Source organism: Geotrypetes seraphini, chromosome 10, assembly GCF_902459505.1.
Source record: "Geotrypetes seraphini chromosome 10, aGeoSer1.1, whole genome shotgun sequence".
NCBI lineage: Eukaryota > Metazoa > Chordata > Amphibia > Gymnophiona > Dermophiidae > Geotrypetes > Geotrypetes seraphini.
Genome location: NC_047093.1, coordinates 62,852,541 through 62,878,963, shown reverse-complemented (window position 1 = coordinate 62,878,963; position 26,423 = coordinate 62,852,541). Strand labels below are relative to the sequence as shown.

The 26,423-nt window shown below is 41.7% G+C and overlaps 1 protein-coding gene across 1 annotated transcript in view; it reads right to left on the bottom strand.

Moving 5' to 3' along the window:
• Positions 1-16,673: 16,673 nt before the first annotated feature.
• CCDC187 (coiled-coil domain containing 187) overlaps positions 16,674-26,423 on the bottom strand; it is a 151,801-nt gene continuing 142,051 nt past the window's right edge. Inside the window, exons 31-33 of the mRNA XM_033962263.1 lie at positions 24,976-25,119; positions 19,536-19,661; positions 16,674-17,488 (exon numbers count right to left, since the gene is read on the bottom strand). Of these exons, the coding sequence (XP_033818154.1) occupies positions 17,333-17,488; positions 19,536-19,661; positions 24,976-25,119 (426 nt within the window). The 3' untranslated portion in view covers positions 16,674-17,332. The remainder of the gene's footprint in view (positions 17,489-19,535; positions 19,662-24,975; positions 25,120-26,423) is intronic.

Below are 26,423 nucleotides of genomic sequence, written 5' to 3'. Positions count from 1 at the left end.
GACAACACATAGGCCCTCTTTTACTAAGGTGTGCTAACCGATTAGTGCGCGCTAAACGCTAAGGCGTGCATGTTAGTCTATGGACGCATTAGCATTTAGCGTGCACTCATTCGATTAGTGCGCACTAATCAGTTAGTGCACCTTAGTAAAAGAGTGGGATAGTTTGGTAAATATGGGGTATCATAAAGTATAGTAAGACAAGGATGATGAACAGTATGGCAAAGTGTGGTAGAACATTGGATGATAAAGCATGGCATGGTCAGACACTCGAGAGAGTGGAGAGTTGGGCTCTTTATCAGAAGGTCCGAGGAATTTGGGTCGACGCACTCTCTTAGAAGGTCAGGGGAAGAGGTGATTTTTTGATTGCCTTTCTGAAGTTCAGTAGACCTTCTAACGATCTTATGCGGAGTAGATAGTTTGTTCCAGAGGCCCAGGAGGTAGTTTCACATTGTGGGCGAGGAGACCTATTTCGAGAGGTCTCCTAGAAGTCAGCATATACTTTGTTAAAGATTCATTTTCCCACAGCAGAGACTGGAGGTGTGAAAGAGATTTCTAAGAGAAGAATGGAAGTGCAGTTAGAAGCAGCTTTGAGCAGTGTTCTCTGGTTTTTCATCTTTGCTTACAACTAATTCTGCCTATTAAATTATTTTATTACATTTTATGTTAACTAGAGAATGGCACGAAGACAACTTTGTCCCCGCAGGAACTCCATTTCCCCGCCCCGTCCCCGTGAGTTTTGTCGTTGTCCCTGTCCCATTCCTGTAAGCTCTGCCTTAACCCCACAAGCCTCAAACACTTATGATTTTAAAGTGTTTGAGTATTGTGCAGATGACGACAGAGCTTGCAGGAATGGGGCAGGGACAGGAAAAGAACTCGCAGGAACGGGACAGGAAAATGAGTTCTCACGGGGTTGGGGAAAAATTTGTCCCCGTGTCATTCTCTAGTGTTGACATTAAAATGTAGCATATTATGTCATACTTTGTAATGTTATTTGAATATTTTTACTGCTGCAATTGTCTATGTTTGACTTATTCATGCTGTACACCGCCTTGAGTGAATTCCTTCAAAATGGCAATAAATAAATCCTAATCAATAAAAAGTACATTATTTTGGATTTGGATTTTAGATTCTTTGCTTTCTAAGCCTCATTTTGAGGAGGAAAGAAGCACAAGGATGGTAATAGTGCAACAAACAGAACTTAATCCATTTCCAAGAAGGAGCTGATACCCACAGTCACAACATTTCATAATTTTGAACACTCTGGCCCAAATTCTCTAAATGGCGCTGTAAGTTAGGTGGCAGTAGCAAAAGAGGGCCTTAATCATTTTAATCGGTGTTAATCAGCATGGTAATTGATTACATCCTTTGAAACTGATTAAAATGTCATTTTAAAAAAATGTTGGTACCCTTAGGCATCTCCAAAAAAGGACGCTGTAATCACATCTACAGAGGCGCCTAACCTTGCCCAAGGTCAAATTAGGCATAGTTTATACTGGAATTGACTTTAGGTGCCTCTGTAGATGCGATTCTCGTCAAACATAGGTGCCGGAAATGCAGGCCTTTAAAACTCCGGCCTACATTACTAGCGCCTATGTTTAACGGTAGGTGTGATTCTGCAAACAGTGCTGTAGAATGATTGACAAGTAATTGGCAGCGTTTTTTTACGGCAGCCACTGACGTAGGTGCCATTTATAGAATCCAGCCCTCTATGCCCAAGTAGCACATTGGTAGATGTGCATATCAGCAGGAGTAGTATCAGCTCCTACTGATTGGTTCCATCTGATGACTTCATAGGTTCCATTGCGTTGGATCACTAGTCACATGATTCCCAGCAAAAGCTTATTCAAATGGACAAGTTAAGGACATTCATAAATGTTAAATGTGATGTGCTGAGTAAGTTCTTTGCAGCATACTTTATTCTGCAAGCAGAGAACCAGCAAGAATACAGAACTGAAAGAGATAAATTACAGGAAAAATAAATGTAGTGTTTAACTGAGAAATAATCATTTTCTTTGCACAATAATGAGGTTAGTATCAAGATTTATTGACCCAGGAGGTTAATATTGATCAAAGCAATGCCAAGTAAAATATTAGACCTTGAAGCAGAGTAATCTGGATATTGAAGTCTTACAGCTGGCTGAATAGGTCAATACATCTGAGTGCCAGAGGCTACAACTCTTTTATGCATCACTGTTTGATAGGATTAAATAAGTCAGTTGTGTCCTGTGGATGCTCTTTACGCAGTAACTGTGCTACAGCTCCTGTATGCTCACTGAGGGAGAAAAACATTCTCAATCCAATCAAGCAATCAACAGAAAAAAAAAAAATGATGGAGAAGCATGATTATCTAACCTGTATCCTCCTGCATAGTAAATCCACTTTAAAGCTTTATTCTTCAGGGATCTTGAGATCTGTTTGGATGGTCTCGAGATGCAGTTTTGGATTGGGGATAGGGTGCTGGGGTGAGGTGAAGGGGATATGGTACTCTTTGCCCCGCTTTGGTAATGGATGCTCTGGTGGGACCTGGTCAGGGGCTGGGGTAGCTGGGGGCTGGGTCCTGCAGGTATTGATGGTGGAGTATGTGGAGTGGTTAAGGATTGTGGATCCTGGTTAACTTTGTAACTTGGAATGGGGGGATAAATTCCCCCATTAAGCACTCAAAAATTTTAAAAAACTTACAGCGTCATAGGGTGGATGTGGCCTTTCTCCAGGAGACCCATTTGACTGATCTTGAACATATGAAATTGAAGCAATGGTGGGTGGGGGAGTGTGTTGCAGCTTCTACAATGAGGAAACAAAGGGGGGTAGCGATTCTGTTCCGTAAGGGTCTTCTAGACAACTTACAAATTTTGGGTAAGGATGGGGAGGACAGATATGTGCTTTGTCGAGGGTGATCGCGCAGCAGGACATGGTATTTTGCTGTGTCTATGCTCCTAATGAAAGTGATTCGGCATTTTATGCTAAATTGACCCATTTGTTGTTACCTTATGCCCAGGTCTCCCTGATTGTAGGGGGAGACTTTAATGCTGTTTGTGATTCTAGTTTGGAGGTACCCTGCGTCGGAAAGGGGAAAGGGAGCTCCAAAAATTTAGTGATAACCTGGAATTAATTGACTCCTGGAGGGTATTGCATGGCACCGAGAGGGATTACACTGATATGTCCCGAGCCCATGGTACGCAGTCTCACATAGATTATATTTGGGTGACGAAACAGGTGTTTCGGAAACTGGAGCGGGCAGAGATAGGTCCCTATACAATCTCTGATCATGCCTGGGTTCAAATGATTTATCAAGAAGGAGGGGGGCCTTCGGGGAAGTGGCGCTGGGTATTTCCGCTTGCATTGTATATAAGGAACGGTTGATAAAAACATGGAATGAATATAAACACCATAATGCTCACGAAGAAGGGGACCCCATCTTATTTTGGGAAGCGGCGAAGGCGATGTTGAGGGGGATATCTTTAGTTATAGTAGTCATGTTAAGAAAGCTAGAGATAGGGAAATTCTGTGTTTAGAGAAGGATGTTGTTAAGGCCCGGAGGCAGTATGGCCAGACTGGTGATCTCATGCATAAACAGGAGTTGTTGTAATATCAAGTGGCCCTTAATTCCCTACTACATCAGCGGGCTTGTAAATCTCTTGCTTATTATAAGTATCAGCTTTATAGATATGGGAATAAGGGGGGGAAACTACGGTTGCCGCATCAGTACACCTCAGACAGAAAAAAACTCTGAAAAGTGCCTGCAAAGGTGAGGGGAAGAGATGCCCGAATTGTGGGGCCCCCTGGAGCTGTGAGGCCCAGGGCAGCCGCCTTGTCTACCCTCCCCTAACTCCGGCCATGCCTGTGTCAGCCCCTTCATGACTGGTTTCTAACAGGACGGGTCCACGTAGGGTTCAGGCTCTAAGGAATGAACAGGGGGAGAGAATTACAACCGATCTGGATTTTTTCGCTATTTTAAGAATCTCTATGCTTCCCCGTCAGAGGCAGGTGTAACGACAGGGCCCTATTTGGATGGGATAGTGTTGCCTCGTATCTCTGAGACAGACAGGGAGCGTTTGAATGCACCAATAACGCCGGAGGAAGTGTTTTGGGCAGTAGGGAATAGTCCTCTGTTGAAGGCACCGGGCGAGGATGGCATGCGCATTGAATTTTATAAGCTCTTAGGTGAGGAGATTATCCAGCCACTCGCTCGGATGTTTACTATCATGGTTGGTGCAGAGGCTTTACCGGAGGGTATGAACAAGGCACACATATTGATGTTGCCTAAACCGAATAAATACCCTGAAAAAGCAGGCTCCTATCGTCCTATTTCCTTATTGAATACGGAGGTTAAACTGTTAGCGAAAATCATGGCCAATCGGATGGCTGCTGTGCTTCCCTCACTTATCCTTGAAGCTCAGGTGGGATTTGTGAAAGGATGAACCATAGCTAAAAATGTAAGAAAATTGTTGTTGTCTTTGGAACAGCGGGCGGTGGACAATCTCCCATCTGTGCTGATTAGCTTTGATGCTGAAAAGGCATTTGACAGGGTGAGGTTGGATTTTCTTTATGATACTTTAGCGGCCTACGGTTTTGATGGGTTTTTTTGTATCGGCGGTGCGAGCATTGTATGCTCTTCCACAGGCTAAAATAGTGTTGAAAGATTTTGAAACGGATCAGTTCCCGATTTCTAGGGGGACGAGACAGGGTTGCCCCTTATCGCCATTGTTGTTTGTGCTTACATTGGACCCCCTAATTCGGGATATATATGCAATGCCATCTATACAAGGAATTGACATCGGAGCTACCTCTTTTAAGTTATCGGCCTTTGTGGATGATATATTAGTACATCTTACAGATCCTGTGCCCTCCTTGACGGCCTTATTGGACTTGATTAAAGAATATGGTGAATATGCAGGATTTCATTTAAATGTGGATAAATCGGAGGCATTAGCATCCTCTGTGGCAGTTCAGGCTCTATGGAGGAATACATTTCCATTGACATGGGCACCTGGGCAGTTTGTGTACTTGGGGACTTTGATGACTATGCAGGTTCCCCGTTTATATCGTCTTAATGTGGATAAGCTTCAGCAACAGACAGAGCTCTTGCTGGAAACATGGAGGGCATTGCCCCTTTCTCTGATGGAGCGCATTTGTTTGGTTAAGATGTTCATCTTTCCCAAATGGCTGTATGTTTTGCAGACTTTGCCGTTATGCTTGCTGAAGAAAGATTTACGCATTCTTTATAAAGGGGTTACTCGTTTTTGTTGGGCAGCCAAGAAACCGAAATTGCAGGTGTCTCAATTGCTGGGGAATTGGCATAGGGGGGATTAGGATTACCAGATGTGCGGATTTATAATTATGCGTGTTTGCTTCGTCATTTGGGAGATTGGGTGAATATGACTAGCAATTACATCCGCTTCTGATGGAACATGAGTTTTTGCTCCCTATGATGTGTTTGCGTTATTACATAGTCCTCGGAAGGCACTGCCCCCTTCTATCCGTTCCAGTGTATTATTTAGCGCATTGCAAGCGGCTTGGTGTTGGCTTGTGCGTGTCTTGGGAGGGGATCCGATGGTCACTGATCTCTTGCCCTTGTGGGTAACTCGGCCTTTCCTTCGGGAAGGGAATCAAGAGAATATCTGTCCTGGAGAGTGAAAGTAGTTACAAGTTTAGAACATATTTTGGGGGATGACATGTGCAGATTTGCTAGCTAAAGTAGGGGAGACATGGGGAGCGCAGTTTGCATGCCATCAAGTAAAACATTATGTGGGATCCCTCGACAGAGCACAATTGAGCTTGCACTTGGGGGCCAGGCTGTGGGAGTTGTTTGCTCGAGAGGAAGGTGTGCCTCTCAAGCTCTCTAACATTTATGCTAGTTTTTGCAAGAGTTGCAACCTGCCAGGGACTACCAAAGCATCAAGGGTAAATGGGAAAAGGAATTGCAGATTAATTTAGGATATTGGGATGTAGCCCGTACCTTGAGGGCGAAGCCTGGGGTGACCCCGTGTGCTTGGTTGTGGGAAACGTATTATAGGGTGACCTTACGTGCCTATTACACTCGTACACAGATATTTTACAGTGGAGGTCTCCCTAAACCTTTATGTCATAAATGTGGGACGGGGGGTCATACTTTGGGACATGCCTTTTGGTTCTGTCCCATTATTCAGCGCTTCTGGAGGCGTATAATCTCTTTTATGTCAGGGTTAGTTGGGAAAGCCTTGCGCAGTACCCCAGACCACTTTGTCTTGGACTTGCCAGAGGCTTTTGGCCATTTACCTAGGGGGCATTGGTCTTTGTGTAGGAAGATGAGTTTACTGGACAGAAAATGTATTCTTCAGAGCTGGACGGTTCCAGACCCTCCGGCATATTGGCATTGGCGGAACCAATTGCATCAGTTGGTCATTTGGGAGGCGCAAGATGCCGGAGAGGCTAGGAAGTGAAAGATGTTGTTTTTGAAAATCTGGGAGACTTATTTGCAAGTTTTGCATCCCAAGGGCTGCAGTGTGGTATTAAGATGGGTGTCCTAATTTGGGCACTAAGTTAGTTGGGTTGGGAGAGTAATGGTGAATACTGATGGGGCGGGGTGGAGAGTACCATTGGGGGGGGGAGGTTTGAGGAGGAAATGGGGGGTATTGAAAGGTTCTGGCAATTAGTCAAGGATAGGATAAGTAGGCTTAGGTGGGGGGAGGGGGTGGTGTGGCATCTTCGGGGCTCATAAGAGTCCAGGGCCTTGGAGTGTCATTCCGTTCTCATTAATCTTGATCGCCCCATGTAGAGTAGGAAGGGGAGAAGTTTGGTTGATGTTATTCTTTATTGTACATGCTTGTTTTATTATTATATATGATGCATCATTGTTTGTACCTAAAGCTTTACTTGCATGTCTTATGTGGGGGCTTTTTTTCCCCCTATGTTTTGTTGAATTCTGGTATGATTTAGGATGTGTATTCAACCTACAAAAAATGACAATGAATTTCTTTATTGAAATTTGTTTAAATTTATTTTAGAAAGTGTTTAGAAATAAAGGTTAATAAATGAAAGCAAGAAAAGAGAGAGCAAAAAGAATATTTGAGAGTAATCAAAACAGAGGTTGTGATGAAAGCGGATAGCTGGATTTAAGAAAGATTTGCACAAATTCCTGAATGGTCCATGCTGCTCCTGATGCTCAGAGAATTCCTATGAGCGTCGAGAGCAGTGCGGGCCACTCAGCGTGGCTCTCTGCGCTAAAAACTGCTAGCACAGTTTAATAGAAGAGGGGGTAAGACATGGGGGAAGCCTCTGCTTGCCCTGGATCAGTAGCAAGGAATGTTGCTACTCTTTGGGTTTTGGCCAGGTATTAGTGACCTGGATTGGCCACCATGAGAACGGGCTACTGGACTTGATGAACCATTGGTCTGACTCAGTACGGCTATTCTTATGTTCTTAATAACAAAGAACAACTTCAGCAAATAAAGTGGAAAATCCCCAAGCATGAAATGAAACAGGAAAAATGGTGTTCACACACCTGTTACAGTTTGACTTTCACATTCTCAGCCTGGAGACTGATCTAGGTATGTAAATAATGATTTCCTTAAATAACTCCCAAGGTCTACACTCTTGGAGCTGCATAGCATGACTCCCTGTTTTACAACCTTTCTATTGCAATCATATTGCATATAAAGAGAATCCAGAGCTCCCAGAACAGATTTTATTTTAGAGCATGCATTTGAATTTGAATTTTTACTAGCCCTATCAATGGGGCTGTATTTCTGAAGATTTTACAAGAGGCTGCTGAAAAGTTCTCAGCCTAACCAAGAAGAGAATGATGTGGAGCCATGAAAATTTCAAGTTATTCCACGCGTTTCGTGACACTTTTTGTTTCAATGATATGAAATAAAATGAAAGGTGTCAAGAAACCCGTGGAATGACTTGAAAGTTTCATGGCTCCACATCATATTCTTCTTGGTTAGGCTGAGAACTTTTCAGCGGCCCCTTGTACAGTTGCTGGCTTCTTAAAAAAGCAGTTCTATAACTGAGCACATGCGCATAAGCATATTCCATACTATTCTATAAGATAATTTGTTAAGTGTTATAATGCCTAAATGTAAAGCTGCATACCCATGGCGAAGAATGGGAGGGGTATGGGCATGTCTCCAACATATAGAATATTATAAATAACTAGTATTTTAGCCCGTTACATTAACAGGTGCTAGAATATATGTCTGTCTGTCTTTATTTCTGTCTCTCTCTTTCCCTCCCGCTGTCTTTCTTTCTGTCTGTCTCTCTCCCTGGCACCCTTTGTCTGTCTGTCTTTCTGTGTCTCTCCCTGCTCCTGTGTCTTTCTTTTCTTTCTGTCTCCCTTCCTCCCACTGTCTGTCTTTCTTTCTATCTATCTGTCTCTCTCCCTGCCTCCTATGCAGCAGCATTTCTTTCCTCCAACTTCCCTGTGCAGCAGCCACAGCAACATTCCCTCCCCCTCCATTTCCCTCCCCCCACACCACTTCCCTATGCAGCAGCAGCGTTTCCACTACCTCCCCTTTCTCTTCCTCGCGGTCTGACCGGCTCCCTTATTGCCCCCCCCCCCCTTCCCTTCCCGCGGTCCCGACAAACCTGCCGATTCCAGCAGCGTGTGCAGCACTGTACACACGCTGCTTCGGTGCCTTCTACTGCCCTGATTTACTCTGGCACGTTCCTGATGACATCATCAGAGACGCGGCAGAGCAAATCAGGGCAGTAGAAGGCCCCGAAGCAGCGTGTGTAGAGTGCTACACACGCTGCTGGAATCAGCAGGTTTGTAGTTGGGACCGCAGGAAGTGAAGGGGGGGGGTAGTAAGGGAGCCATGTCTCTGTCTCGCAGTGGGCTTGCCGGCTCCGGCCAGCCAAAATTCATTTTTTAGTTCAAAGCCGACGGTGCGTATCCTCTCTCCATCCCTGCCAGAGTCGGAAGTCTTCTCCGACTCTGGTGAGATTCGATAGAGGAGCCGTGGCGGGGGCTTTGAACAAAAAAATGAACTTTGGCCGGAGCCGGCAAGCCCGCTGCGAGACAGAGAGATGGTGGTAAGCGCACATGCGCACTCTGCCGGCCACCGAACTATAGATCAGGCAACATGGCGTTAAGAGTGCGCATGCGCGCTTAGCGTTTTATTATTAAAGATTCCCTTTGCATAGCACACTTAGGAGTGCTCATTTATGGCTACCAATTCCATAACTGGATACATGTGTGTATAAGTACACTCCATACTATTCTAAGGCCCTCTTTAACTAAGGTGTGCTAACCGATTAGCGCGCACCAATCGATTTAGCGAATGCTAAAAGCTAACGTGTGCATGTTGGTCTATGGACGCTTAGCATTTAGCTTGCATTAATCGGTTAGCGCACCTTAGTAAAAGAGGGGGTAAAAGTAACTCGTTAAGTGTTATAATGTATAATTGCAAGGCTGCATGCCTATGGGTGAAGCATGGGAGGGACTTGGCATGTCTCAAACCTACACATGCAACTTTTCTGAAACCCATTTATGTGGTATGCAATAGTTTATGGTGTTCCAGGTACTTTGTGATTTGATTTGTTACCACCCTTTCTAACAGCTTGATATGAAGTGGGATTGAAGCTACTGGTCTGTAATTCTTGACATTGTTCTTTTTTCCATTTTGACCTTTTATTTATTTAAGGTATTTATATCCCGCCCATCAGGTTATCTAAGATGAGTGTTAGAATGATTTTTCATAGGTGTTTGGGGAATATTTCTTTTTCTAGTGAGTTGCTCAGCCAGTCTAATAGATAGTTGTACAGTACTATATTTTTATGGTTTGGGGATTTTTTGGTAGGAAAATTGGGCAGACAGCCAATATAATCTCTCTAAATGCCTGGCTCAGACATGTCATCTCACTTGGCAGTATAGATTCTGCTGAAAAGTCTGTGATAGAAGTCTTCATGTTGCGGGCTAACTAGAATTCATGAACTTCTTGGATCCCAGGAGCCTCTTGTCTATAGCCTTGTCCTATTTGACTCAGAAGGGAAGGGCAAACTGGAAATGACTTGTCCCTCCAGGGCTCTCCCAAATCATAACTTGAGATTTTCTTTCCCTGCTTTATAAATCTTTTCTCTGGGGGCTATCTTAAAATGCATTCTGTAGCATTGGTCTTTCCTTTGCTTCCATCATTACAGGGCAGAATGCAGACTCCCATGTTCTCAAACGCTATCAGTTTAGTTCATCTGCTTACATTAGAGAAAGGGACATGGCATCATATTGGCAGCGAGGAGAAGGGGACTAATTCAACTTTAGCACCCACAACATTTAGGGAGGCTGCATCCCCCATGTCCACCTGAAACTATGCCAAAACTAATTTTTGTGCATTACCAATGGACTACAGTAATAAACAATCGTTTAGTTTTTAGTTCTTTTTTGTTTTGGAAGGTGACACAAAAGATTTTGTAGACTTCAATCATTTTTTGTCTTTTAACGCAGTTTTATGCCAATCTGTTAGCATGTCATATGTCAATTCAAATACTTCATTCCTCTTTGTCTTTATTCTTGTCCCTCCCTCCTCCTTCCCAGATCCATTTAGATTCCATTAGAGCAGTGTCTCTCAAACTTTCTCGAGCCAGGGCACACTAAAGGTAGTGGCCACAGCTTGAGGCACCCAGAAGTGCATGGATGTCGCCGTGATGACATCACATATATGCGTGACATCATCATGTCGACGTCCGCGCATGTGCAGAGGCCCTCCAGATAGGTCCTGAGATGCTAGTAGGGGGTGCCAGCAGGGAAGAGGGCCGGAGAGAAGGAGAGGCACTGGCGCCAGCTGATTGCCTACAGCAGTGTTTCTCAACTACTTCAAGCTAAGAACCCCCTAAGTCTAACAAATATCAACTGAGTACCCCCAACAACACACCTCCCTAGGCCCACCCAAGCTCTACTCCAGAACCCATCCCCTTTACTAATTGTAATGCAATTTTTTCCATTCATTTTTCATATACACACAATATACACAGCAGATATAAATTCTCAAAATTTACATTTCAATCACTATATTGAAAAAAAAATCATTTCACCTACTGGCAATCCTCTGCATGCTGCTGTAATTAGTTTTAAAGGTGAGACCGGAAGGCCAGGGGGGGAAGCTGAAGGATGCTAGAGAAAAGGGATAAACATGCAGGCCTTCGGCGAATTGGGCAGTGCTGGCGCTGAACTGTATAGGGAAGTCATCTGGCAGGCACCTCTCTTCCTCCTCAGTGTGCCACGGCACACTTGGAATCTCAGGAGGCACACAGCTTGAGATACACTGCACTAGAGAATCAGCATACGTTGCTCCTAAACTTTAGAACACCCTACCCCTAGAACTATGATTAGAACCATCATACATTGCGTTTGAAAAAAACAGCTAAAAACGTGGTTTTTTACTCAAACCTTTCTTCCCTTCCCATTACAGGCTGTCCAGGAATAAAAGATAATAGAAAAGCATTTTTTTTTCTCTTCCTTTCTACCTTCCCTTCTCTTTTAATTTGATTTTACTGTAAACCACTAAACTGCAATATTGATGCAATCTGTGTTATATCCAACTTAATAATTAAATAAAATAAAGTCACACAAACTGTTTAGGCAACCACCAGAGCTTTTCCTCTGACAGAACTTCCTGTGTCTGCATAGGATGACTGAGTCAATGAGAAGGTTCTGGGGTCAGCACAAACAGCTTTGTGTGAGCTGCTACTCTGGGAGGTGGGGGAGGGTTGAGAGAGCCAGGAGAGTTGCCGGATCACCAGGAGGAGGGAAGGGAGATATGCCAGGAGTCTTCAGCAGGGCTGTGGGATTCCCACCAGCGAAAGTAAAAGTATACTATTGCTGGGTTGACCTATGCCAACCCGAGGCCACCCTAGCAATACCACTGCTTCTCAGATGGAAAATCCTTCATAAAAGTACCCTTTTCTTGTCCACAAAAAGAGGATAGCCATTGGTAAAATGTTGGAAAATCCAATAGTATCAGCTAAATAGGGTCAAATGATGCTAGCAGAGAGTGTTTATCCAGTTTTTATTAAGTACTTAGAGAATTAACAAGATTCTGTATATAAAGAATGAATACCAATATCCACATTATGAATATGTACAAGTTCCAAATATATTATATTTTATTGTGTACAAAAACGCATATAAATAGATATTCTTATGATGTAATAAATAGTTATATATATGGAGCTCGATTTAATCAAATTTATTTTGGTTTCTGGAGGGCACAGAATAGGAGGTGTGTGGAGTCTGCCAAGTAGAACATGTTATAAACAGAGATTTTCAACAGAAAAAGAAAATATTGACTACAGACCCCCCTGTATTGCATTATCATCATATTTATTATTGACATAGGATGTATGAGTTATATGTATATGATGAAATGGGCAAATATGATTCTGCAAACATTTTTCAAGTACTGAAACTGGGCAAAGCCAACCTAAAATTATGACATTTTTCTTCCTTGAATGCACAGGAATTTAATATATTAGTTACATAATCATTTGTTTTTCTTGTTCATTGTTCCTGACTCACCATCATTGTGTAGCTTCCTGTGTTTTCCTGTTCCATCTCATACCCAGCGTTAGGCTACGGGTTGTTTCAAAGGCACCATCCTTATGGGTTATAGTTAAGCAGGTTTTGGAGTGGACAAAGTGTGTCATTCAAGAGTAGTTATTGGAGATGGACCAATAGTTCAATCAAACCCGGCTCATCTCTTATAGCAGCCAGTCTGAGTCATTTGGAAGTAACAGGAATAGTAACTACTTTAATCATGGTTTTCCCTGTGTTCTCTGTGTCTTGACCTAATTTGTGCTTTCGTTGAGTTATAAACCCTGTTGCATTATCAAATGAAAGCTTCCTATTGCAGATTCTAGCAGGTTTGTAACGCCCATTCAGAATTTCAATTGGAAAATTATGTAGCAAATAATTTGAGGCTGATATGCTGGTGATGATGACGTAGTAGTTAGAGCAGCAAGCTGACAACCTTTTGGAAAGCTCAGTTCAAATCCCGCTGCTGTTTCTTATGATATTGGGCAAGTCATGTATCCCTTCATTGCCTCAAGTACAAAATTTTGAGTGAGCCCTCTAAAGACAGGAAAATACCTCACCTTGAGTTACTACTGAAACAAAGTGTGAGCTAAATCCAAATAAATAAAGTTAATTTCCTATTACTTAGTCCTGGAAGTATGAAGTGGAAACACCCAAGTCCATTTGGCATGATTTACGGATCTGTCCTCCAAATACTTGTCTGAAACCTCGTAAGATTAAGTAGCACATCTGGGGCTGTAAATTATACATTTACAGAGGAAGACAACAAAAATGGTAAGGAGCTTGCACCAATTAACTTATGAGAAGAGATTGGAAGACCTGAACATGAATATCCTAAAGGAAAGGAGGGACAGAGGAGATATGCCCCCTCTTTTACTAAGGTACGCTAACCGATTAGCAGACTGGATGGATCAATCAAGTCTTTATCTGCCGTCATTTATTATGTTACTTCTTCCTTACTTCCACTTTTGTGTAGAGGGACCATATCCGCCCTTCTCCAGTCCTCTGGTACCACTCCCAACTCTAGAGAAGTGTTGAAAGGGTAATTCAAGAAAGCCACCAGAACTTCCCTAAGTTCCTTCAGCACCCTTGGATATACAGCATCCGGCCCCATCACTTTGTCTACCTTTAATTTAGGTAGCTCTTCACGAACACAACTCTCTGAAAATTGATTAGGATCTACCACTTCTCCATACCTATTCATGTTTGTCTTCTGTGGGCCCGCTCCCAACACTTTAGGCGTGAACACAGAACAGAAATATTTGTTAGGCAATTCAGCCTTTTCTTTGTCAGCTTCTACATATATCTCCCCTTCACCTTTGAGCCTCACAATGCCACTTTTGCACTTCTTCCTATCACTGATATATCTAAAAAATATCTTCTTTCCCAGTTTTCCCATGTCAGCTATTTTTTCTTTCATTTGCACGTTTGCTTTCCTGATTACTTGACCAGCCTCTTGTAACTTTTCCAGATATTTTTTCCTGTCTTCCTCTTTCAGCAATCTTTCTGTAAAAAAGTATTTCCTTAGATGATGAGACCACTGACTGTTTTAGTAGCCATCCTGTGAACAAAGCCATCTTACTTATATCTTTTTGAAGGTGTGGTCTCCAGAATTGTATATAATATTCTAAATAAGGTATCATCAGAATCTTTTATAAAGGAGCATTAATACCTCTTTTCCTACTGCCATTCCTCTTCCTATGCATCCAAGCATCCTTCTAGCCCAAATCTATAGCCTTGGATTTTGGGCTGGAATACAAGTAATAAACTATTTCTTAGCATTAAATCTTAGCTACCAAATTCCTCAAGCTTCACTAGGTCCTTCCTGAAGTTATCCACTCCATCAGGGGTATCTACCTTATTGCAGGTTTTGGTATCATAAGCAATGAGGTAAACCTTTCCAGACAGCCCTTCAGCAATATTGCTTACAAAAATGGTAAAAAGAACAGGCCTAAGAACCAAACCTTGCAGTACACCACTGGTATCATCTCTTTCCTCAGAGTGATCCCTAACCCTCTGTTGCCTTACACTCAACCAGTTTCTGACCCAGTCTGTCACTTTGGGTCCTGTGGGTGCTTAGTTTATTTATTAGATATCTGTGTGAAACAGAATGCACATAAGACCAGAATACTGGTACATATGCATGCTTGAGTGTGCACATGTGTGTGTAAATGCCCATAGTCTGGTTCTGTTCTGGTCTATAAAATGGTGCCTAAATGTGATGGCATGAAGTTTGAAAGTGGGTGTGCATGCGGGTGGTACAATGACTGGTATAAGTGCCTGCAAACAAAACATAGGCACATATTTCCTTTGCTATGCTAGTATTCTTTAAAGGAAAACAGGAACCTATTTTCCTTAATGGAATAAGCATCACATTGGTGCCCTCCTGGCACATAAAAACCGCCATTTAGTTGTAGCATTGTCTCCACATACCAATTACGCACTGCTATATTCAAGAGTATCCCCATGTCCCAGCCCATGAATCTGACCCTAAACGCCTTCAAAAACCTTTAAAACAGAGGGCAAAAAAAGTATTTGAAAGAACTAGTAGATCACTTGAAAAGAATAACCACTTGAAAGGATAAGCATATTAATATTACACAGAAATATAGAAAATGACAGCAGATAAAAGCCACAAGGCCCAATAAAAATCGATTCAACATAAAAGCCACAAGGCCCATCCACATCATCCATTATCTCTTCCTCCATATGATCCCACATGCCTGTCACATATTTCTTGAATTCAAATATAGTAGTCCTTGTCTCAACTAAGGCCCTCTTTTACCAAGGTGCGCTAATCGATTTAGCGCATGCTAAACGCTAACGCGTGCCTATTAGCCTATGGACGTGTTAACGTTTAGCACGCGCTAATCGGTTAGCGCACCTTAGTAAAAGAGGGGGTATGTTTCCAGTTCCAAGTTTATTTAAAATTTGTTAAGCAGTGTATTTCTTTTGATTACTTTTGAGTCTATCCCCCTTCAAATTCATCTTATGCCCTCTCGTTCCAGGTCTTCCTGTCAGTTAAAAGAGACCTTCCTCCTGTGCATTTATGTCACAGAGATATTTTAATGTCTCAGTCATATCTCCTTTCTCTCTCATCTTTCTTCTAAAGTGTACATATTGAGGTCTATGAGTCTATCGCTATGTGCTTCATGATGAAGACCACTGACCATTTTAGTAGCCACCCTCTGGGCCGACTCCATCCTGTTTATATCTTACATACTAGTAATTTATAAGACAGGAATACATGAACTGATGAGATTAGCATAAATTACAATAATAGGATGCTCACAAAATACTAAACAAATATATATTCAAAATCAAATACTAATTACATTATAGAATATCATTTCTTTTTTTACGTGAATAATTTTGTCTGTTTATGCTATGTTGGAATAAAAAGCTTGCTACAGTGAATCTGGCAGCTGAGGGTTAAATTAAAAGAGCATGTCTGAGGGAAAGAAATATGTTTGGTTCTGGGATGTGGAGATTTAATTCTGTGTCTAAATTTTTCACTCTACTCTACTGTTCCAGCATGGTTTTCAAAATCTTTGGAATGTTTACCATCCTAATCGTAGTTTACAATCTGAGGGATGTTATTAGGCTTAATGTTATTTTGTTTAATGTACTTATGGTTTGTCATTATATTCTGCATGTTACTTTGTATATCGCTTCGATAGTAATCTTTTTAAATAAATGAATAAATCTTCAGAATTTGAACAAAATCTTTGGAAAAGTTTGGCAATCATATATAAAGCAAAAGGAAGGCTCATTATGTTAGTAGCCACATCCATCTATAAATTACATCATGTTTCCTTCTGTGGGTAACGTTCTTTGCACTAGTACGAAAAGGGCACCACAGATATGCTGAGCAGTTTTATCTCCCATATGAGCACAAACTTTCCTGTTTTGTATCATATGAGAGATCACATGCACTGCCAATTCTCACTGCGTGGCAATGCTGAATATCACAGCTTTTCCATCTTTGATTCTAATTTACGAGGGACTGCTGAAAAGCTTTCAACCCAACTAAGATGAGAATGATGTGGAGCTATATAACTTGCAAGTTATTCTACACTTTTGTTGACGCTTTTCCTTTCAATGATATGAAATGAAACAAAAAGTGTGGAATAACTTGTAAGTTTCATGGCTCCACATCATTCTCTTCGTGGTTGGGCTGAGAACTTTTCAGTGGCCCCTTGTATTGTAATGTCATAATGCCTCATTCCACCAATACCTAAGAGCCAACCTCATTGGCGATGTTACCATGGATTGGTTTCCTTATACATGTGCCCATTTGCTAGATGCATTTGCCTCATTGACACGAAAAGTGTCAAGAATAGTGTGGAATAACTTGTAAGTTTCATGGCTCCACATCTCTTCTTGGTTGGGCTGAGAACTTTTCAGTGGCCCCTTGTAAGCAAGAGAAAGAGAACTATATATACACAAGTCCTGCATTCAACATTTTGACAATTTGAACTTTCCAGGGTCTTTGTAGTTGCTGCACTAGCTTGAACTCATAGTGATCTTTGGTAATTTATATGACTACAGCGTATCTATTAGAGGTAGTCCCTGTAATTATTAGCATGGATTTTTAAATTTTGTTCTACCATTAACCAAGGAAGTGGTAGGACTTCAGCCTTACTTCGCAGACCACATATATGGGATACATGATTAAATGGAAATCTCACAATAATGCAATAATGAAATGAATAAGATAAAAAAAATAGATACCTTTCTACTTTATCTGAAAAATCTGTCATAATTGTGCATAATTACAGTTCTTTTACCTAAAGGATCACAAAGTTCTTGATCTTTAAAATTTGTTTAAAATTGTGTTTTCCTCAGATATATCTTTTTCAGAATCTCAATAGTATCTGCAATAAGAAACTCAAATACGTCTTCAGTTACTTTTATCTTTACTGCTAGTTCATCCTCTGAATATTCAGTCCATTCAGTTTCTTCTGTTTGAAGCTCCTGGATCTAATTTATATGAAAATACAGTAAAATCACATTAGGCATACTAAATGATCATCGACAATACGTTGGCTAAATATACTGTACAAGAGGAGAGTGTGGCATAGTGGTTAGAGCTACAGCCTCCGCACCCTGAGGTTGTAGGTACAAATAGGGCAGGATTAAAGCATAGGCAAACTATTTAGGAGGGACCCTCTCAAATGTGTAAGTCGAAGCAGAGTTTTACCCTAGTTCATTAGCTGCTGCTACAGAGAAGAGAATCGGGAGGGCGCAGAGCCATTGTTCACCACAGAGGTCTGTCTATTCTTCCTCACTCCCTGTGTACTGTCTTCTAGTCAGCAGGAGGAGCCAGTGAGCAGGGCCTCTTATCTGCTGTTTCCTCCTCTGCCAGTTTTACTCTGTAGTCAGAATCATTTAAGGCTCCATTTGTGGGAGCTTTAAAATATATTTAAATTACAATGAGGGGCCCCAACAAACCTATTTGCCCTGGGTTCAAACCCCACACTGCTCCTTGTGACTGTGGGCGAGTCACTTAGGGCTCCTTTTACTAAGCTGCGGTAGCATTTTTAGTACATGCTGCAAATTAGCACGTGCTGCCCCCCCCGCGCAACGCGGAAAAACTAACGCCAGCTCAATGGAGGCGTTAGCGTCTAGCGCGCACGCTAAAACCACTAGCGCAGCTTAGTAAAAGGAGCCCTTAATCCTCCACTGCCCCAGGTACATTAGATAGGCTGTGAGCCTGCTGGGAAAGATAGGGAAAATGCTTGAGTACCTGATTTTTAACCAGTTCTGAGCTTTTTTAGGAGGACAGTCTAATGGTCTACTTATAACATATTTCTGACACCCTCTAATGGGGTTCAATAGTCATCAAACTGAATTAGGAAGTGCTGATTCCTGTAACCTTCTTCGGAATAATGCTATCCCTACCTAGAACTCCAAATTCACATATACTGTCTCATCTGATGTTGGAAACATGGAAGCTTGTAATCTGGTTGATCAAAAGACCACCTGGAAATATCAAACACACAGTTAAATGTATCTATGCCTCATTAGCCGTTGGCAAAAAACCAAAAGGAATCGACTCCAAAATATCCACAAAGAAGAAAATCCAGAGAAAACCAAAAAAACTCTGTGGAGTGACGATGTTCCTAAATGGACTTTATTTGAAAGTGTCAAAGTTCCAAAGGTACACTAAAATCATCCACATAAGGTACACTGAAATCATCCACATAAAATAATTCCATCCACATAAAAGTAAATCATCCACATAAGAGCCTTAAAGGACCTAGTCCGCTAGGGATACAGGACCCAACACGGTCCGCGTTTCGACAAAAAAGTCTTCTTCAGGGGTCCCTGGGGGGGTCCTATAAAGGTGAGTACGTGGGAAACAATTGTGTGGTGAACCGGAAGTGAGACACTGCTTGCGTTTGCAATAGAAAGGGCATTAGCCGTTGGATCAGTAGAACCCATTTATTTTGCATTTGTTATGTGCTAGGATCAAGTTTCAGCTATGATAATAAGCTCCAACCTCCACCACTATTTTCCCCCATAAATGTTAAAATTGGCTTCCAACAACATGAGCATGCTTCCAAACGCGGACACATGGAAGTTTTTTTGACTTCTAGAATCACCAAAATGTCACAGCTCTCCCGGCTAATAATAACAGACAAACTAGTCCTTTTACTAAGGTGCGGTAGCCATTTCAGCACGCCATAGGATATAATGGACGCCTTAGCGCACATTAACATTTAGGGCTCCTTTTACAAAGCCGCATTAGCAGTTTAATGTGCATAATAACGCGCACTAATTTGCCAGCCGCGCTATCCGCTATCGCCTCCTCTTGAGTAGGCGGTAGTTTATCGGCTAGCGCGAGGATTAATGCGTGCTAAACATGTGCATGCGATAAAGCCGCCAACGCTGCTTCGCAAAAGGAGCCCTTAGCGCGCACTAAAATGACTACCGCGCCTTAGTAAAAGGAACCAAAAGCATGATGTTGCACTCTTTGCTGTAAATTACACAAGTTTTGAACTGGCATTTTACAGCACCGTCTTACCAGGAGAAGGTCCACTTTGTCTCTTCTATGGTTTTCAAATTTTGTAATCCTTTGGAGTTTTCTCTTTGTCTCTAAATCATTCCCTTCCAGATTCAATAGCTTCACAACTTCTTCCTGAATAAATGACTGAATTAAGAGAGATTCAGCAGTATCTTTTAACACATAGGCTAAAGGAAATTGCTTTTAGCAGTGACCTGCGTACACCAAACATGCAGCTTTCATATTTTCAAAATTTGGTAAACAAAAAATTATATATAATATATATATATTCTGAATTGGAGAATGCATGCCTTTCCTGCTCAAAACATACCCAAAACCAGGGCTAGATTAACACTAAATTGGGCCCTAGGCAAACATATATTTCTGCCCCCCCACCCCCCACCCCCACTACCAGGGAACCCTCTCCCCCACCATTATTTAATTTCTCCTGAAGTAGCATAGAAAAGTGCAGAGCCTAGCTGTAGGTATGATAGCAATAACAATTTATGAGTGAACATGGAGACCATGCAAGCATATGCTTTGAATGGAGAAGCTTAATGGGTAGAGCTGGAAAGCAGCCAAGTTATCCAGTTCAAAAAGGAAACTCAGTCCTGGATTTCTGCAACCCTATCCTACATAATAACCATACTGAGTTAGATCAATGGTCCATTTAGCCCAGTATCCTGTTTCTACCGTAGCCAATCCAGGTCACAAATACCTGGCAATACCATAAATAGTAGCACAATTCTATGCTACCTGTCCCAGGGCAAGCACTGGCCTCCCCCATGCCTGTATCAATAGCAAATTATGGGCTTTTCCTACAGGAACTTGTTCAGATCTTTTTTAAACCCATCTACATTAAGCGCCATTACCACATTCTCTGGCAACGAGTTCCAGAGCTTAACTCTTCTCTGAGTGAAAAATATTTCCTCCTATTGATTTTAAAAGTATTTTTCTGTAACTTAAAACAAAAAATGAATTCACTTGCACCAGTTCTACACCATTCAGGATTTTGTAGACTTCAATCAATCCTATCTCCCCTCAGTCATCCCTTTTCCAAGCTGAAGAGCCCTAACCTCTTTAGTCTTTTCTCATATGAGAGGCGTTCCATCCCCTTTATCATCTTGGTTGCTCGCCTATTTAGCAATTTCCCAAAAGAACATGCAGCGTTTACAATTGATGCAAAATGCAGCGGTCAAACTGATCTTTGGGCTGAGGAAGTTTGACCACGTGACACCCTACTACCGGCAGCTGCATTGGCTGCCAATGGAGGCGCGCGCAAAGTTTAAATTTGCCTGCTTCTGCTTCAAAGCACTACACGGACTTGCCCCTAAATATATAACTGACCTTTTCGTCTTCTCAGCCAACAGACACAAGAGAAGCTCACATTCCAACTTCGTTTCCCCCCCAGTGAGAGGTTGTAAACTGAAAAAACACCATGAACATCTTCTCTCGCACCAAGCAGCATCATGGGGTAAAGACCTAGAACAATTGCTTTCGCCCACTACTTATGAGGAATTTCGGAAACGTCTGAAAACACACCTGTTCCTAAAGTATCTAGACAACTGATCCTCTCTTCTCTCTCCCCTCTGTAGCGATTAACTTGTTCTATTGATCACTCTCTCCTCAAAAATGGATTTCCTGTCCTATTAACCCTCTTTCTTCCTCCCCTCTTAAAGTCAATCAATTTGTACCTTTGCTTAATCTTTGTAAACCACGGTATTGTGGTATATAAGCTGTTATTATTATTATTCTTTGAGCCTTTTCTAATTCCAGGTTTCCAAGTTTATTATTTTATTCTATCCTGCGCCAAGTGTCATAGCCTTCTGGGCGGCTTACAATCTAAAAACCAGCTAGCTAATATACATAGGGCTCCTTTTACAAAGGTGTGCTAGTATTTTAGTGCACGCTACCTGATAAACTACCACCTGCTCAAGAGGAGGTGGTAGCGGCTAGCGCGCATGGCATTTTAGCGTGCGCTATTCTGTGTGTTAAGGCCCTAACGCACCTTTGCAAAAGGAGCCCATAGTCTATTTAAAATTTTTGTACAAAATACAATAATCAAAATAAGATTAACTACAAGTTTCAATCAAACAGCAGCATAAAACTATTTAATATTTATTTAGTCTGTTGTCTCCTGGGTTCTCTCCACACCAAATCACCCCTAATCATACAGTAAACATATGCAACAGAAAAGAGAAATGTTTTTAAATCTGCTTTAAATTTATCCAAATTCCATAGCAATCTAGTTGTTAACGGTAAATCATTCCAGAGTTGAGGGCCCTTCACAGAAAAAGTTGCAGCTCTAATGTGTTTGTGTACTATTTCATGGTACGATGGTACCATAAGGCGTTTTTTATTTTCTGATCTGAGATCTTGAAGGCACATATATATTTCACTATATCTTTTTTGAGATAAGGCAACCAGAATTAAATGCAACACTCCAGGTGAGGTTTCTAATCTTTCCTAGCATCTTATTTGCTTTTTTGACTGGCACTGCACATTGAGCGGAAGGTTTTAGATCTTTTTCATGGGCACAGATTCCTAAGTTGGATCCTAGCATCTGGTAACTATGATTTGGATTATTCTTCCCAACATGCATCACTTTCCATTTGCCAACATTTAATTTCATCTGCCATTTGGATGCCCAGTCTTCCAATTTACTAAAGTCTTTCTGCAATTTTTCAGTCTGCATGTGTTTTAACAACTTTAAACAGTTTAGTGTCATCTGCAAAATTAATCACCTCACTTGTCATTTCAATTTCCAGATCATTTATAAGTATGTTAAATAGCACTGGTCTCAGTACAGATCCCTGTGGCACTCCACTATTTACCCCCCTCCATAAAGAAAAATGGTCATTTAACCCTACCCTTTGTTTTCTGTCCAATAACCAATTCCTAATTGAGATTACAATGGGAACTCACGGCAGCCATTTTGATGACAGCTTTGCACGGGGCAGGAGCGAGGATAATTGCTCCTGCCCCACGTCGCCGCTAGACCACCAGGTAAGGTCGGGGGATGCAGGAGGGAGGCAGGGGTGGGTCAGAGCTGGCCCAAAAAATTATTCGCGATTCTCCCTATTCGCGGGCCGACTCTGCTTCTAACCCCCGTGAATGTTGAGGGTCTACTGTACTATGTAAATTAATATTAGACCCCTAGTATGTGTCAAGTTAGAATTAAAACTTGTATCGTAAACTTGTACTGAAATTATATACATCTAACCCTGTAACCCGTTCTGAGCTCTTTGGGGACAATAGGATAAAAAAATAAATAAATAAATTGCTCCGAGACCCTTTTATTAAAGTTTAGTTTGTGCTAACAGAGAGTAGCATGCACTGTATGCTGCACATCCTATTTTATGGTATTTAGTGCATGCTAATTACTGCACATTAAACTTTAGTTAAAGGGCCCTTCAGTTTGTTGTAAATCTGAATAGATTTTCTCTATTTATTACAAAGTTTGCTCGGCCACCCTCCTAACCATAGGGGCCCTTTTACTAAGCTGCAGTAAGCATTAGGGCTCCTTTTACAAAGGTGCGTTAGGGCCTTAACGTGCGGAATAACGCACTCTAAATTGCCAGGCACGCTAGCCGCTACTGCCTTCTCTTGAGCAGGTGGTAGTTTTTTGGGTAGCACACACTAATCTGGTGCGTGCGCTAAAAACGCTAGTGCACCTTTGTAAAAGGAGCCCTTAGTGTGTACTTACCACAGTTTAATGGCTTATTTTTTTAAAACCAACCAAATAAGGAAACTTCTAGAAATATCCAAATAGGTATAAACACCAGATAATGAGGACAAAACTATATTAAATGGATTTTTCCGCTAGACCTCAAACACCCTTACCGGGGTGGTGTTTTCATCATTGGTCTTAGCAAATAGCATGTGCAAAAAAAATTTTTATATAAATTAATTTTCTCTTCCGGCTCTGCATAAATTATAAAGTGCATAGAGTGCTTTAAAGTGCTCTAAAGGAAAGGAATAAAGATAAGTGCCTTTCCTTTACAGCACTTTATAACACTCTATGCACTTTATAATTTATGCAGAGCCGGAAGAGAAAATTAATTTATATAAAAAAAAAATTTTCACATGCTACTTGCTAAGATCAATGATGAAAACACCACCCCAGTAAGGGTACAAATAGAAATAAAAAGTAGTACCTTGGGTGTTTGAGGTCTAGCGGAAAAATCCATTTAATATAGTTTTGTCCTTATTCTTTTTTTAAACCCCACTTATATCCTGGTGAGATCGTGAGCACAACACTGTCACTCTGTGAAGATTCAAGCAAGGTCATATTAGCCCTGAAGAAACGGCTTAGTGCTGTGAAACGTTGGCATTTTAACAGACTGCTTTAAACACTCTCAGTCCTCAATTATTTTAAACCTCAACAGCGAGTTGTCACTCAATGGAAGTTTTTTTTGCCAATGATGTGGAGGTGATGGTTTGAGCTTGAGCTCTGCCAGTAAAACCTGAGGCTTTTTCTGCCATTTGAGCAAACTCTCAGCTACCTTTAAGGGCTTCTTTTACTAAGGTGCGCTAGCGTTTTTAGCGCACGCCGCATTGCCCTGCGCGCTAACCCCGTGCTACATGCCAAAAAGATAACACCAGCTCAATGCTGGCGTTAGCGTCTAGCGCGCACGGCAATTTCGTGCATAAAACCGCTAGCGAAGCTTAGTAAAAGGAGCCCTAAGTGGAGTTTTTTTTGCACTACTTTATTTATATTTCCCCACTTCACCTTTTGCAATATTGTGGTTACAAAATACATACATTAATTAATAAACAAACATAAAACAATACAAATTTCTTATTTAAAAAAAACAAACAAAAAAAAAATCATACCATAAAATAAAACAGGAATAAAACTAGACTCGCTCAAGCAAATAAGTTTCAAATTGGAGCACACTAATGGGGGCTCTAATTTTTTTTGCATTTTTTGTTGTTGGAAGGGATGCTTTGGGGGTGTGGGTGGAGAGAGGGCATCCCAGGGCTTAGCGGCACAACTATATTATCACACACTAACTGGTTAGTGCAGGATTACCGTGTGAGCCCTGAACACCAAATAAATAAATATAAGAAGCAGATGAAAACATAAAGGGCTCCTTTTACGAAGCCACGTTAGCGGCTTCAGCATGCGAGACTTTTAATCATGCGCTAACCCCCGTGCTAGCCAAAAAACTACCGCCTTCTCAAGAGGAGGCGGTAGAAGCTAGCTCGGCTGGCGGTTTAGCGCACGCTATTACGCGCGTTAAACTGCTAACGCCGCTTCGTAAAAGGAGCCCAAAATGTAAAGGCTTAACATATATTAAAAGGTTCATCAAATTCTCTGTTCAGAAAAAGGTTTTCTTGTTCTTTTAAATATTTGCTTTCAAGATAAGACCAGCAGAAAGAAGTAAGCCAGTCTTTTGATGACTCTAGTCAAGACTGCTGAAGTAAAGGTCATATGATGAGTGAAGGCATTCTGTACCTTGATTTCATTTACATCCTGCTTACTGAGAATGTGCTTAGAACACCGAGTATTCCTTTCATCTTTCAACCATGGCTGCACGCTTGACCTCCTAGAGGGCTTAGATCGAGATCGCAGCACTTCATATGTCAAATCAGATATGACCTGGGAAAATAAAAGCGAGGAATGACTGCAGTGCTTCCAGCCCTGATGTTTCTCCATGCAAAATTTACTCAGTACTTTTCATCATTTGGGGCGTGTATGGTTTCAAGTTTCAAGTTTATTACATTTTTGATAAACCGCTTATCATGGAAAATCTAAGCGGTGTACAATAAAATATTTAAAAAGAATAAATAATACAAACAGATATCATTACATACATGAAATGTAGTGGAAAGAAGGGAGGAAATACAATGTGGGGCTCATAATCGAAAGAGAAAAATGTCCAAAAACCGGCCTAAGTCGGCACTTGGACGAACATTTCTCAAAAACGTCCAAGTGCCGATAATCAAAATGGGTTTTGGATGTATTTCTAAACGAACTAGGCCTTCATAGTGCCGCTGAATGACCATAGCTAAACGGGGTGTTTCGGGAGGCGTGCGAGGGCGGGAGTTGGGCGGGACATGGGCCGGCTTAGACTTAGTCGTACAGCATTTATAACTGAAAGTTTTACATCAGAGTCTAGACAGAACTTGGACGTTGTGACCTAGACCATGTAAAACATGGTCTAAGTCACAAAAACCCACCTAAAGTTGGCAGATAAGCACTGCAAACACATAAAACAGACCCCCCACACACTACCCCAGTGATCACCAACCCCACCCCCATAAAATTTTAATCATAATTTTAAAATTCAGCCTCCAGACCATCATCACCTGGCCACCTGGCATAGGAAAGCCTAGTCGTTCAGCACAGAGGCGGCTTAAGTCATCTTGGGGGGGTGTTAGGGACCCATAGAGAGGAGGACCCATGCCCATAAGCCCCTGTAATCACTGCATTGATCCTTAAACATGTGCACTCCCCTATACACCCCAAAACCCTTTTGTACTGGCATATAAGTGGCTCCTGCAGCCATAAGGGCTATTGGGGTGGTAGATAAGTGGGTCTAGGGGATTCTGGAGGTGGTTTGGGGGGCTCACCGTAACCTATACGGGAGCTGTAGGGAGGAGAAGACATGGTACCCTTTTTGTGAAGTTCACAGCAGTGCCCTGTAAGGTACCCCACTATTTAGGTGGCATGTCTGGGTGTGCAGTCCATCACTTTGCAGACCCCTCCCATGTCCAACAGGGCTTGTTCTAGGCGTTTTGGACTTGGACGGAAAGTTGGACGGAAATGAGGTATAAAGATAGACGATTTAGTGACTTGGACGATCAGATCGGCAGGACGTATAATTAGACGATTTTTGAAATGAAAAATAAGTTGGACGTATCTTTTGAAAATGTGTCTTAAGCAGTTTTTTATTTTGGACA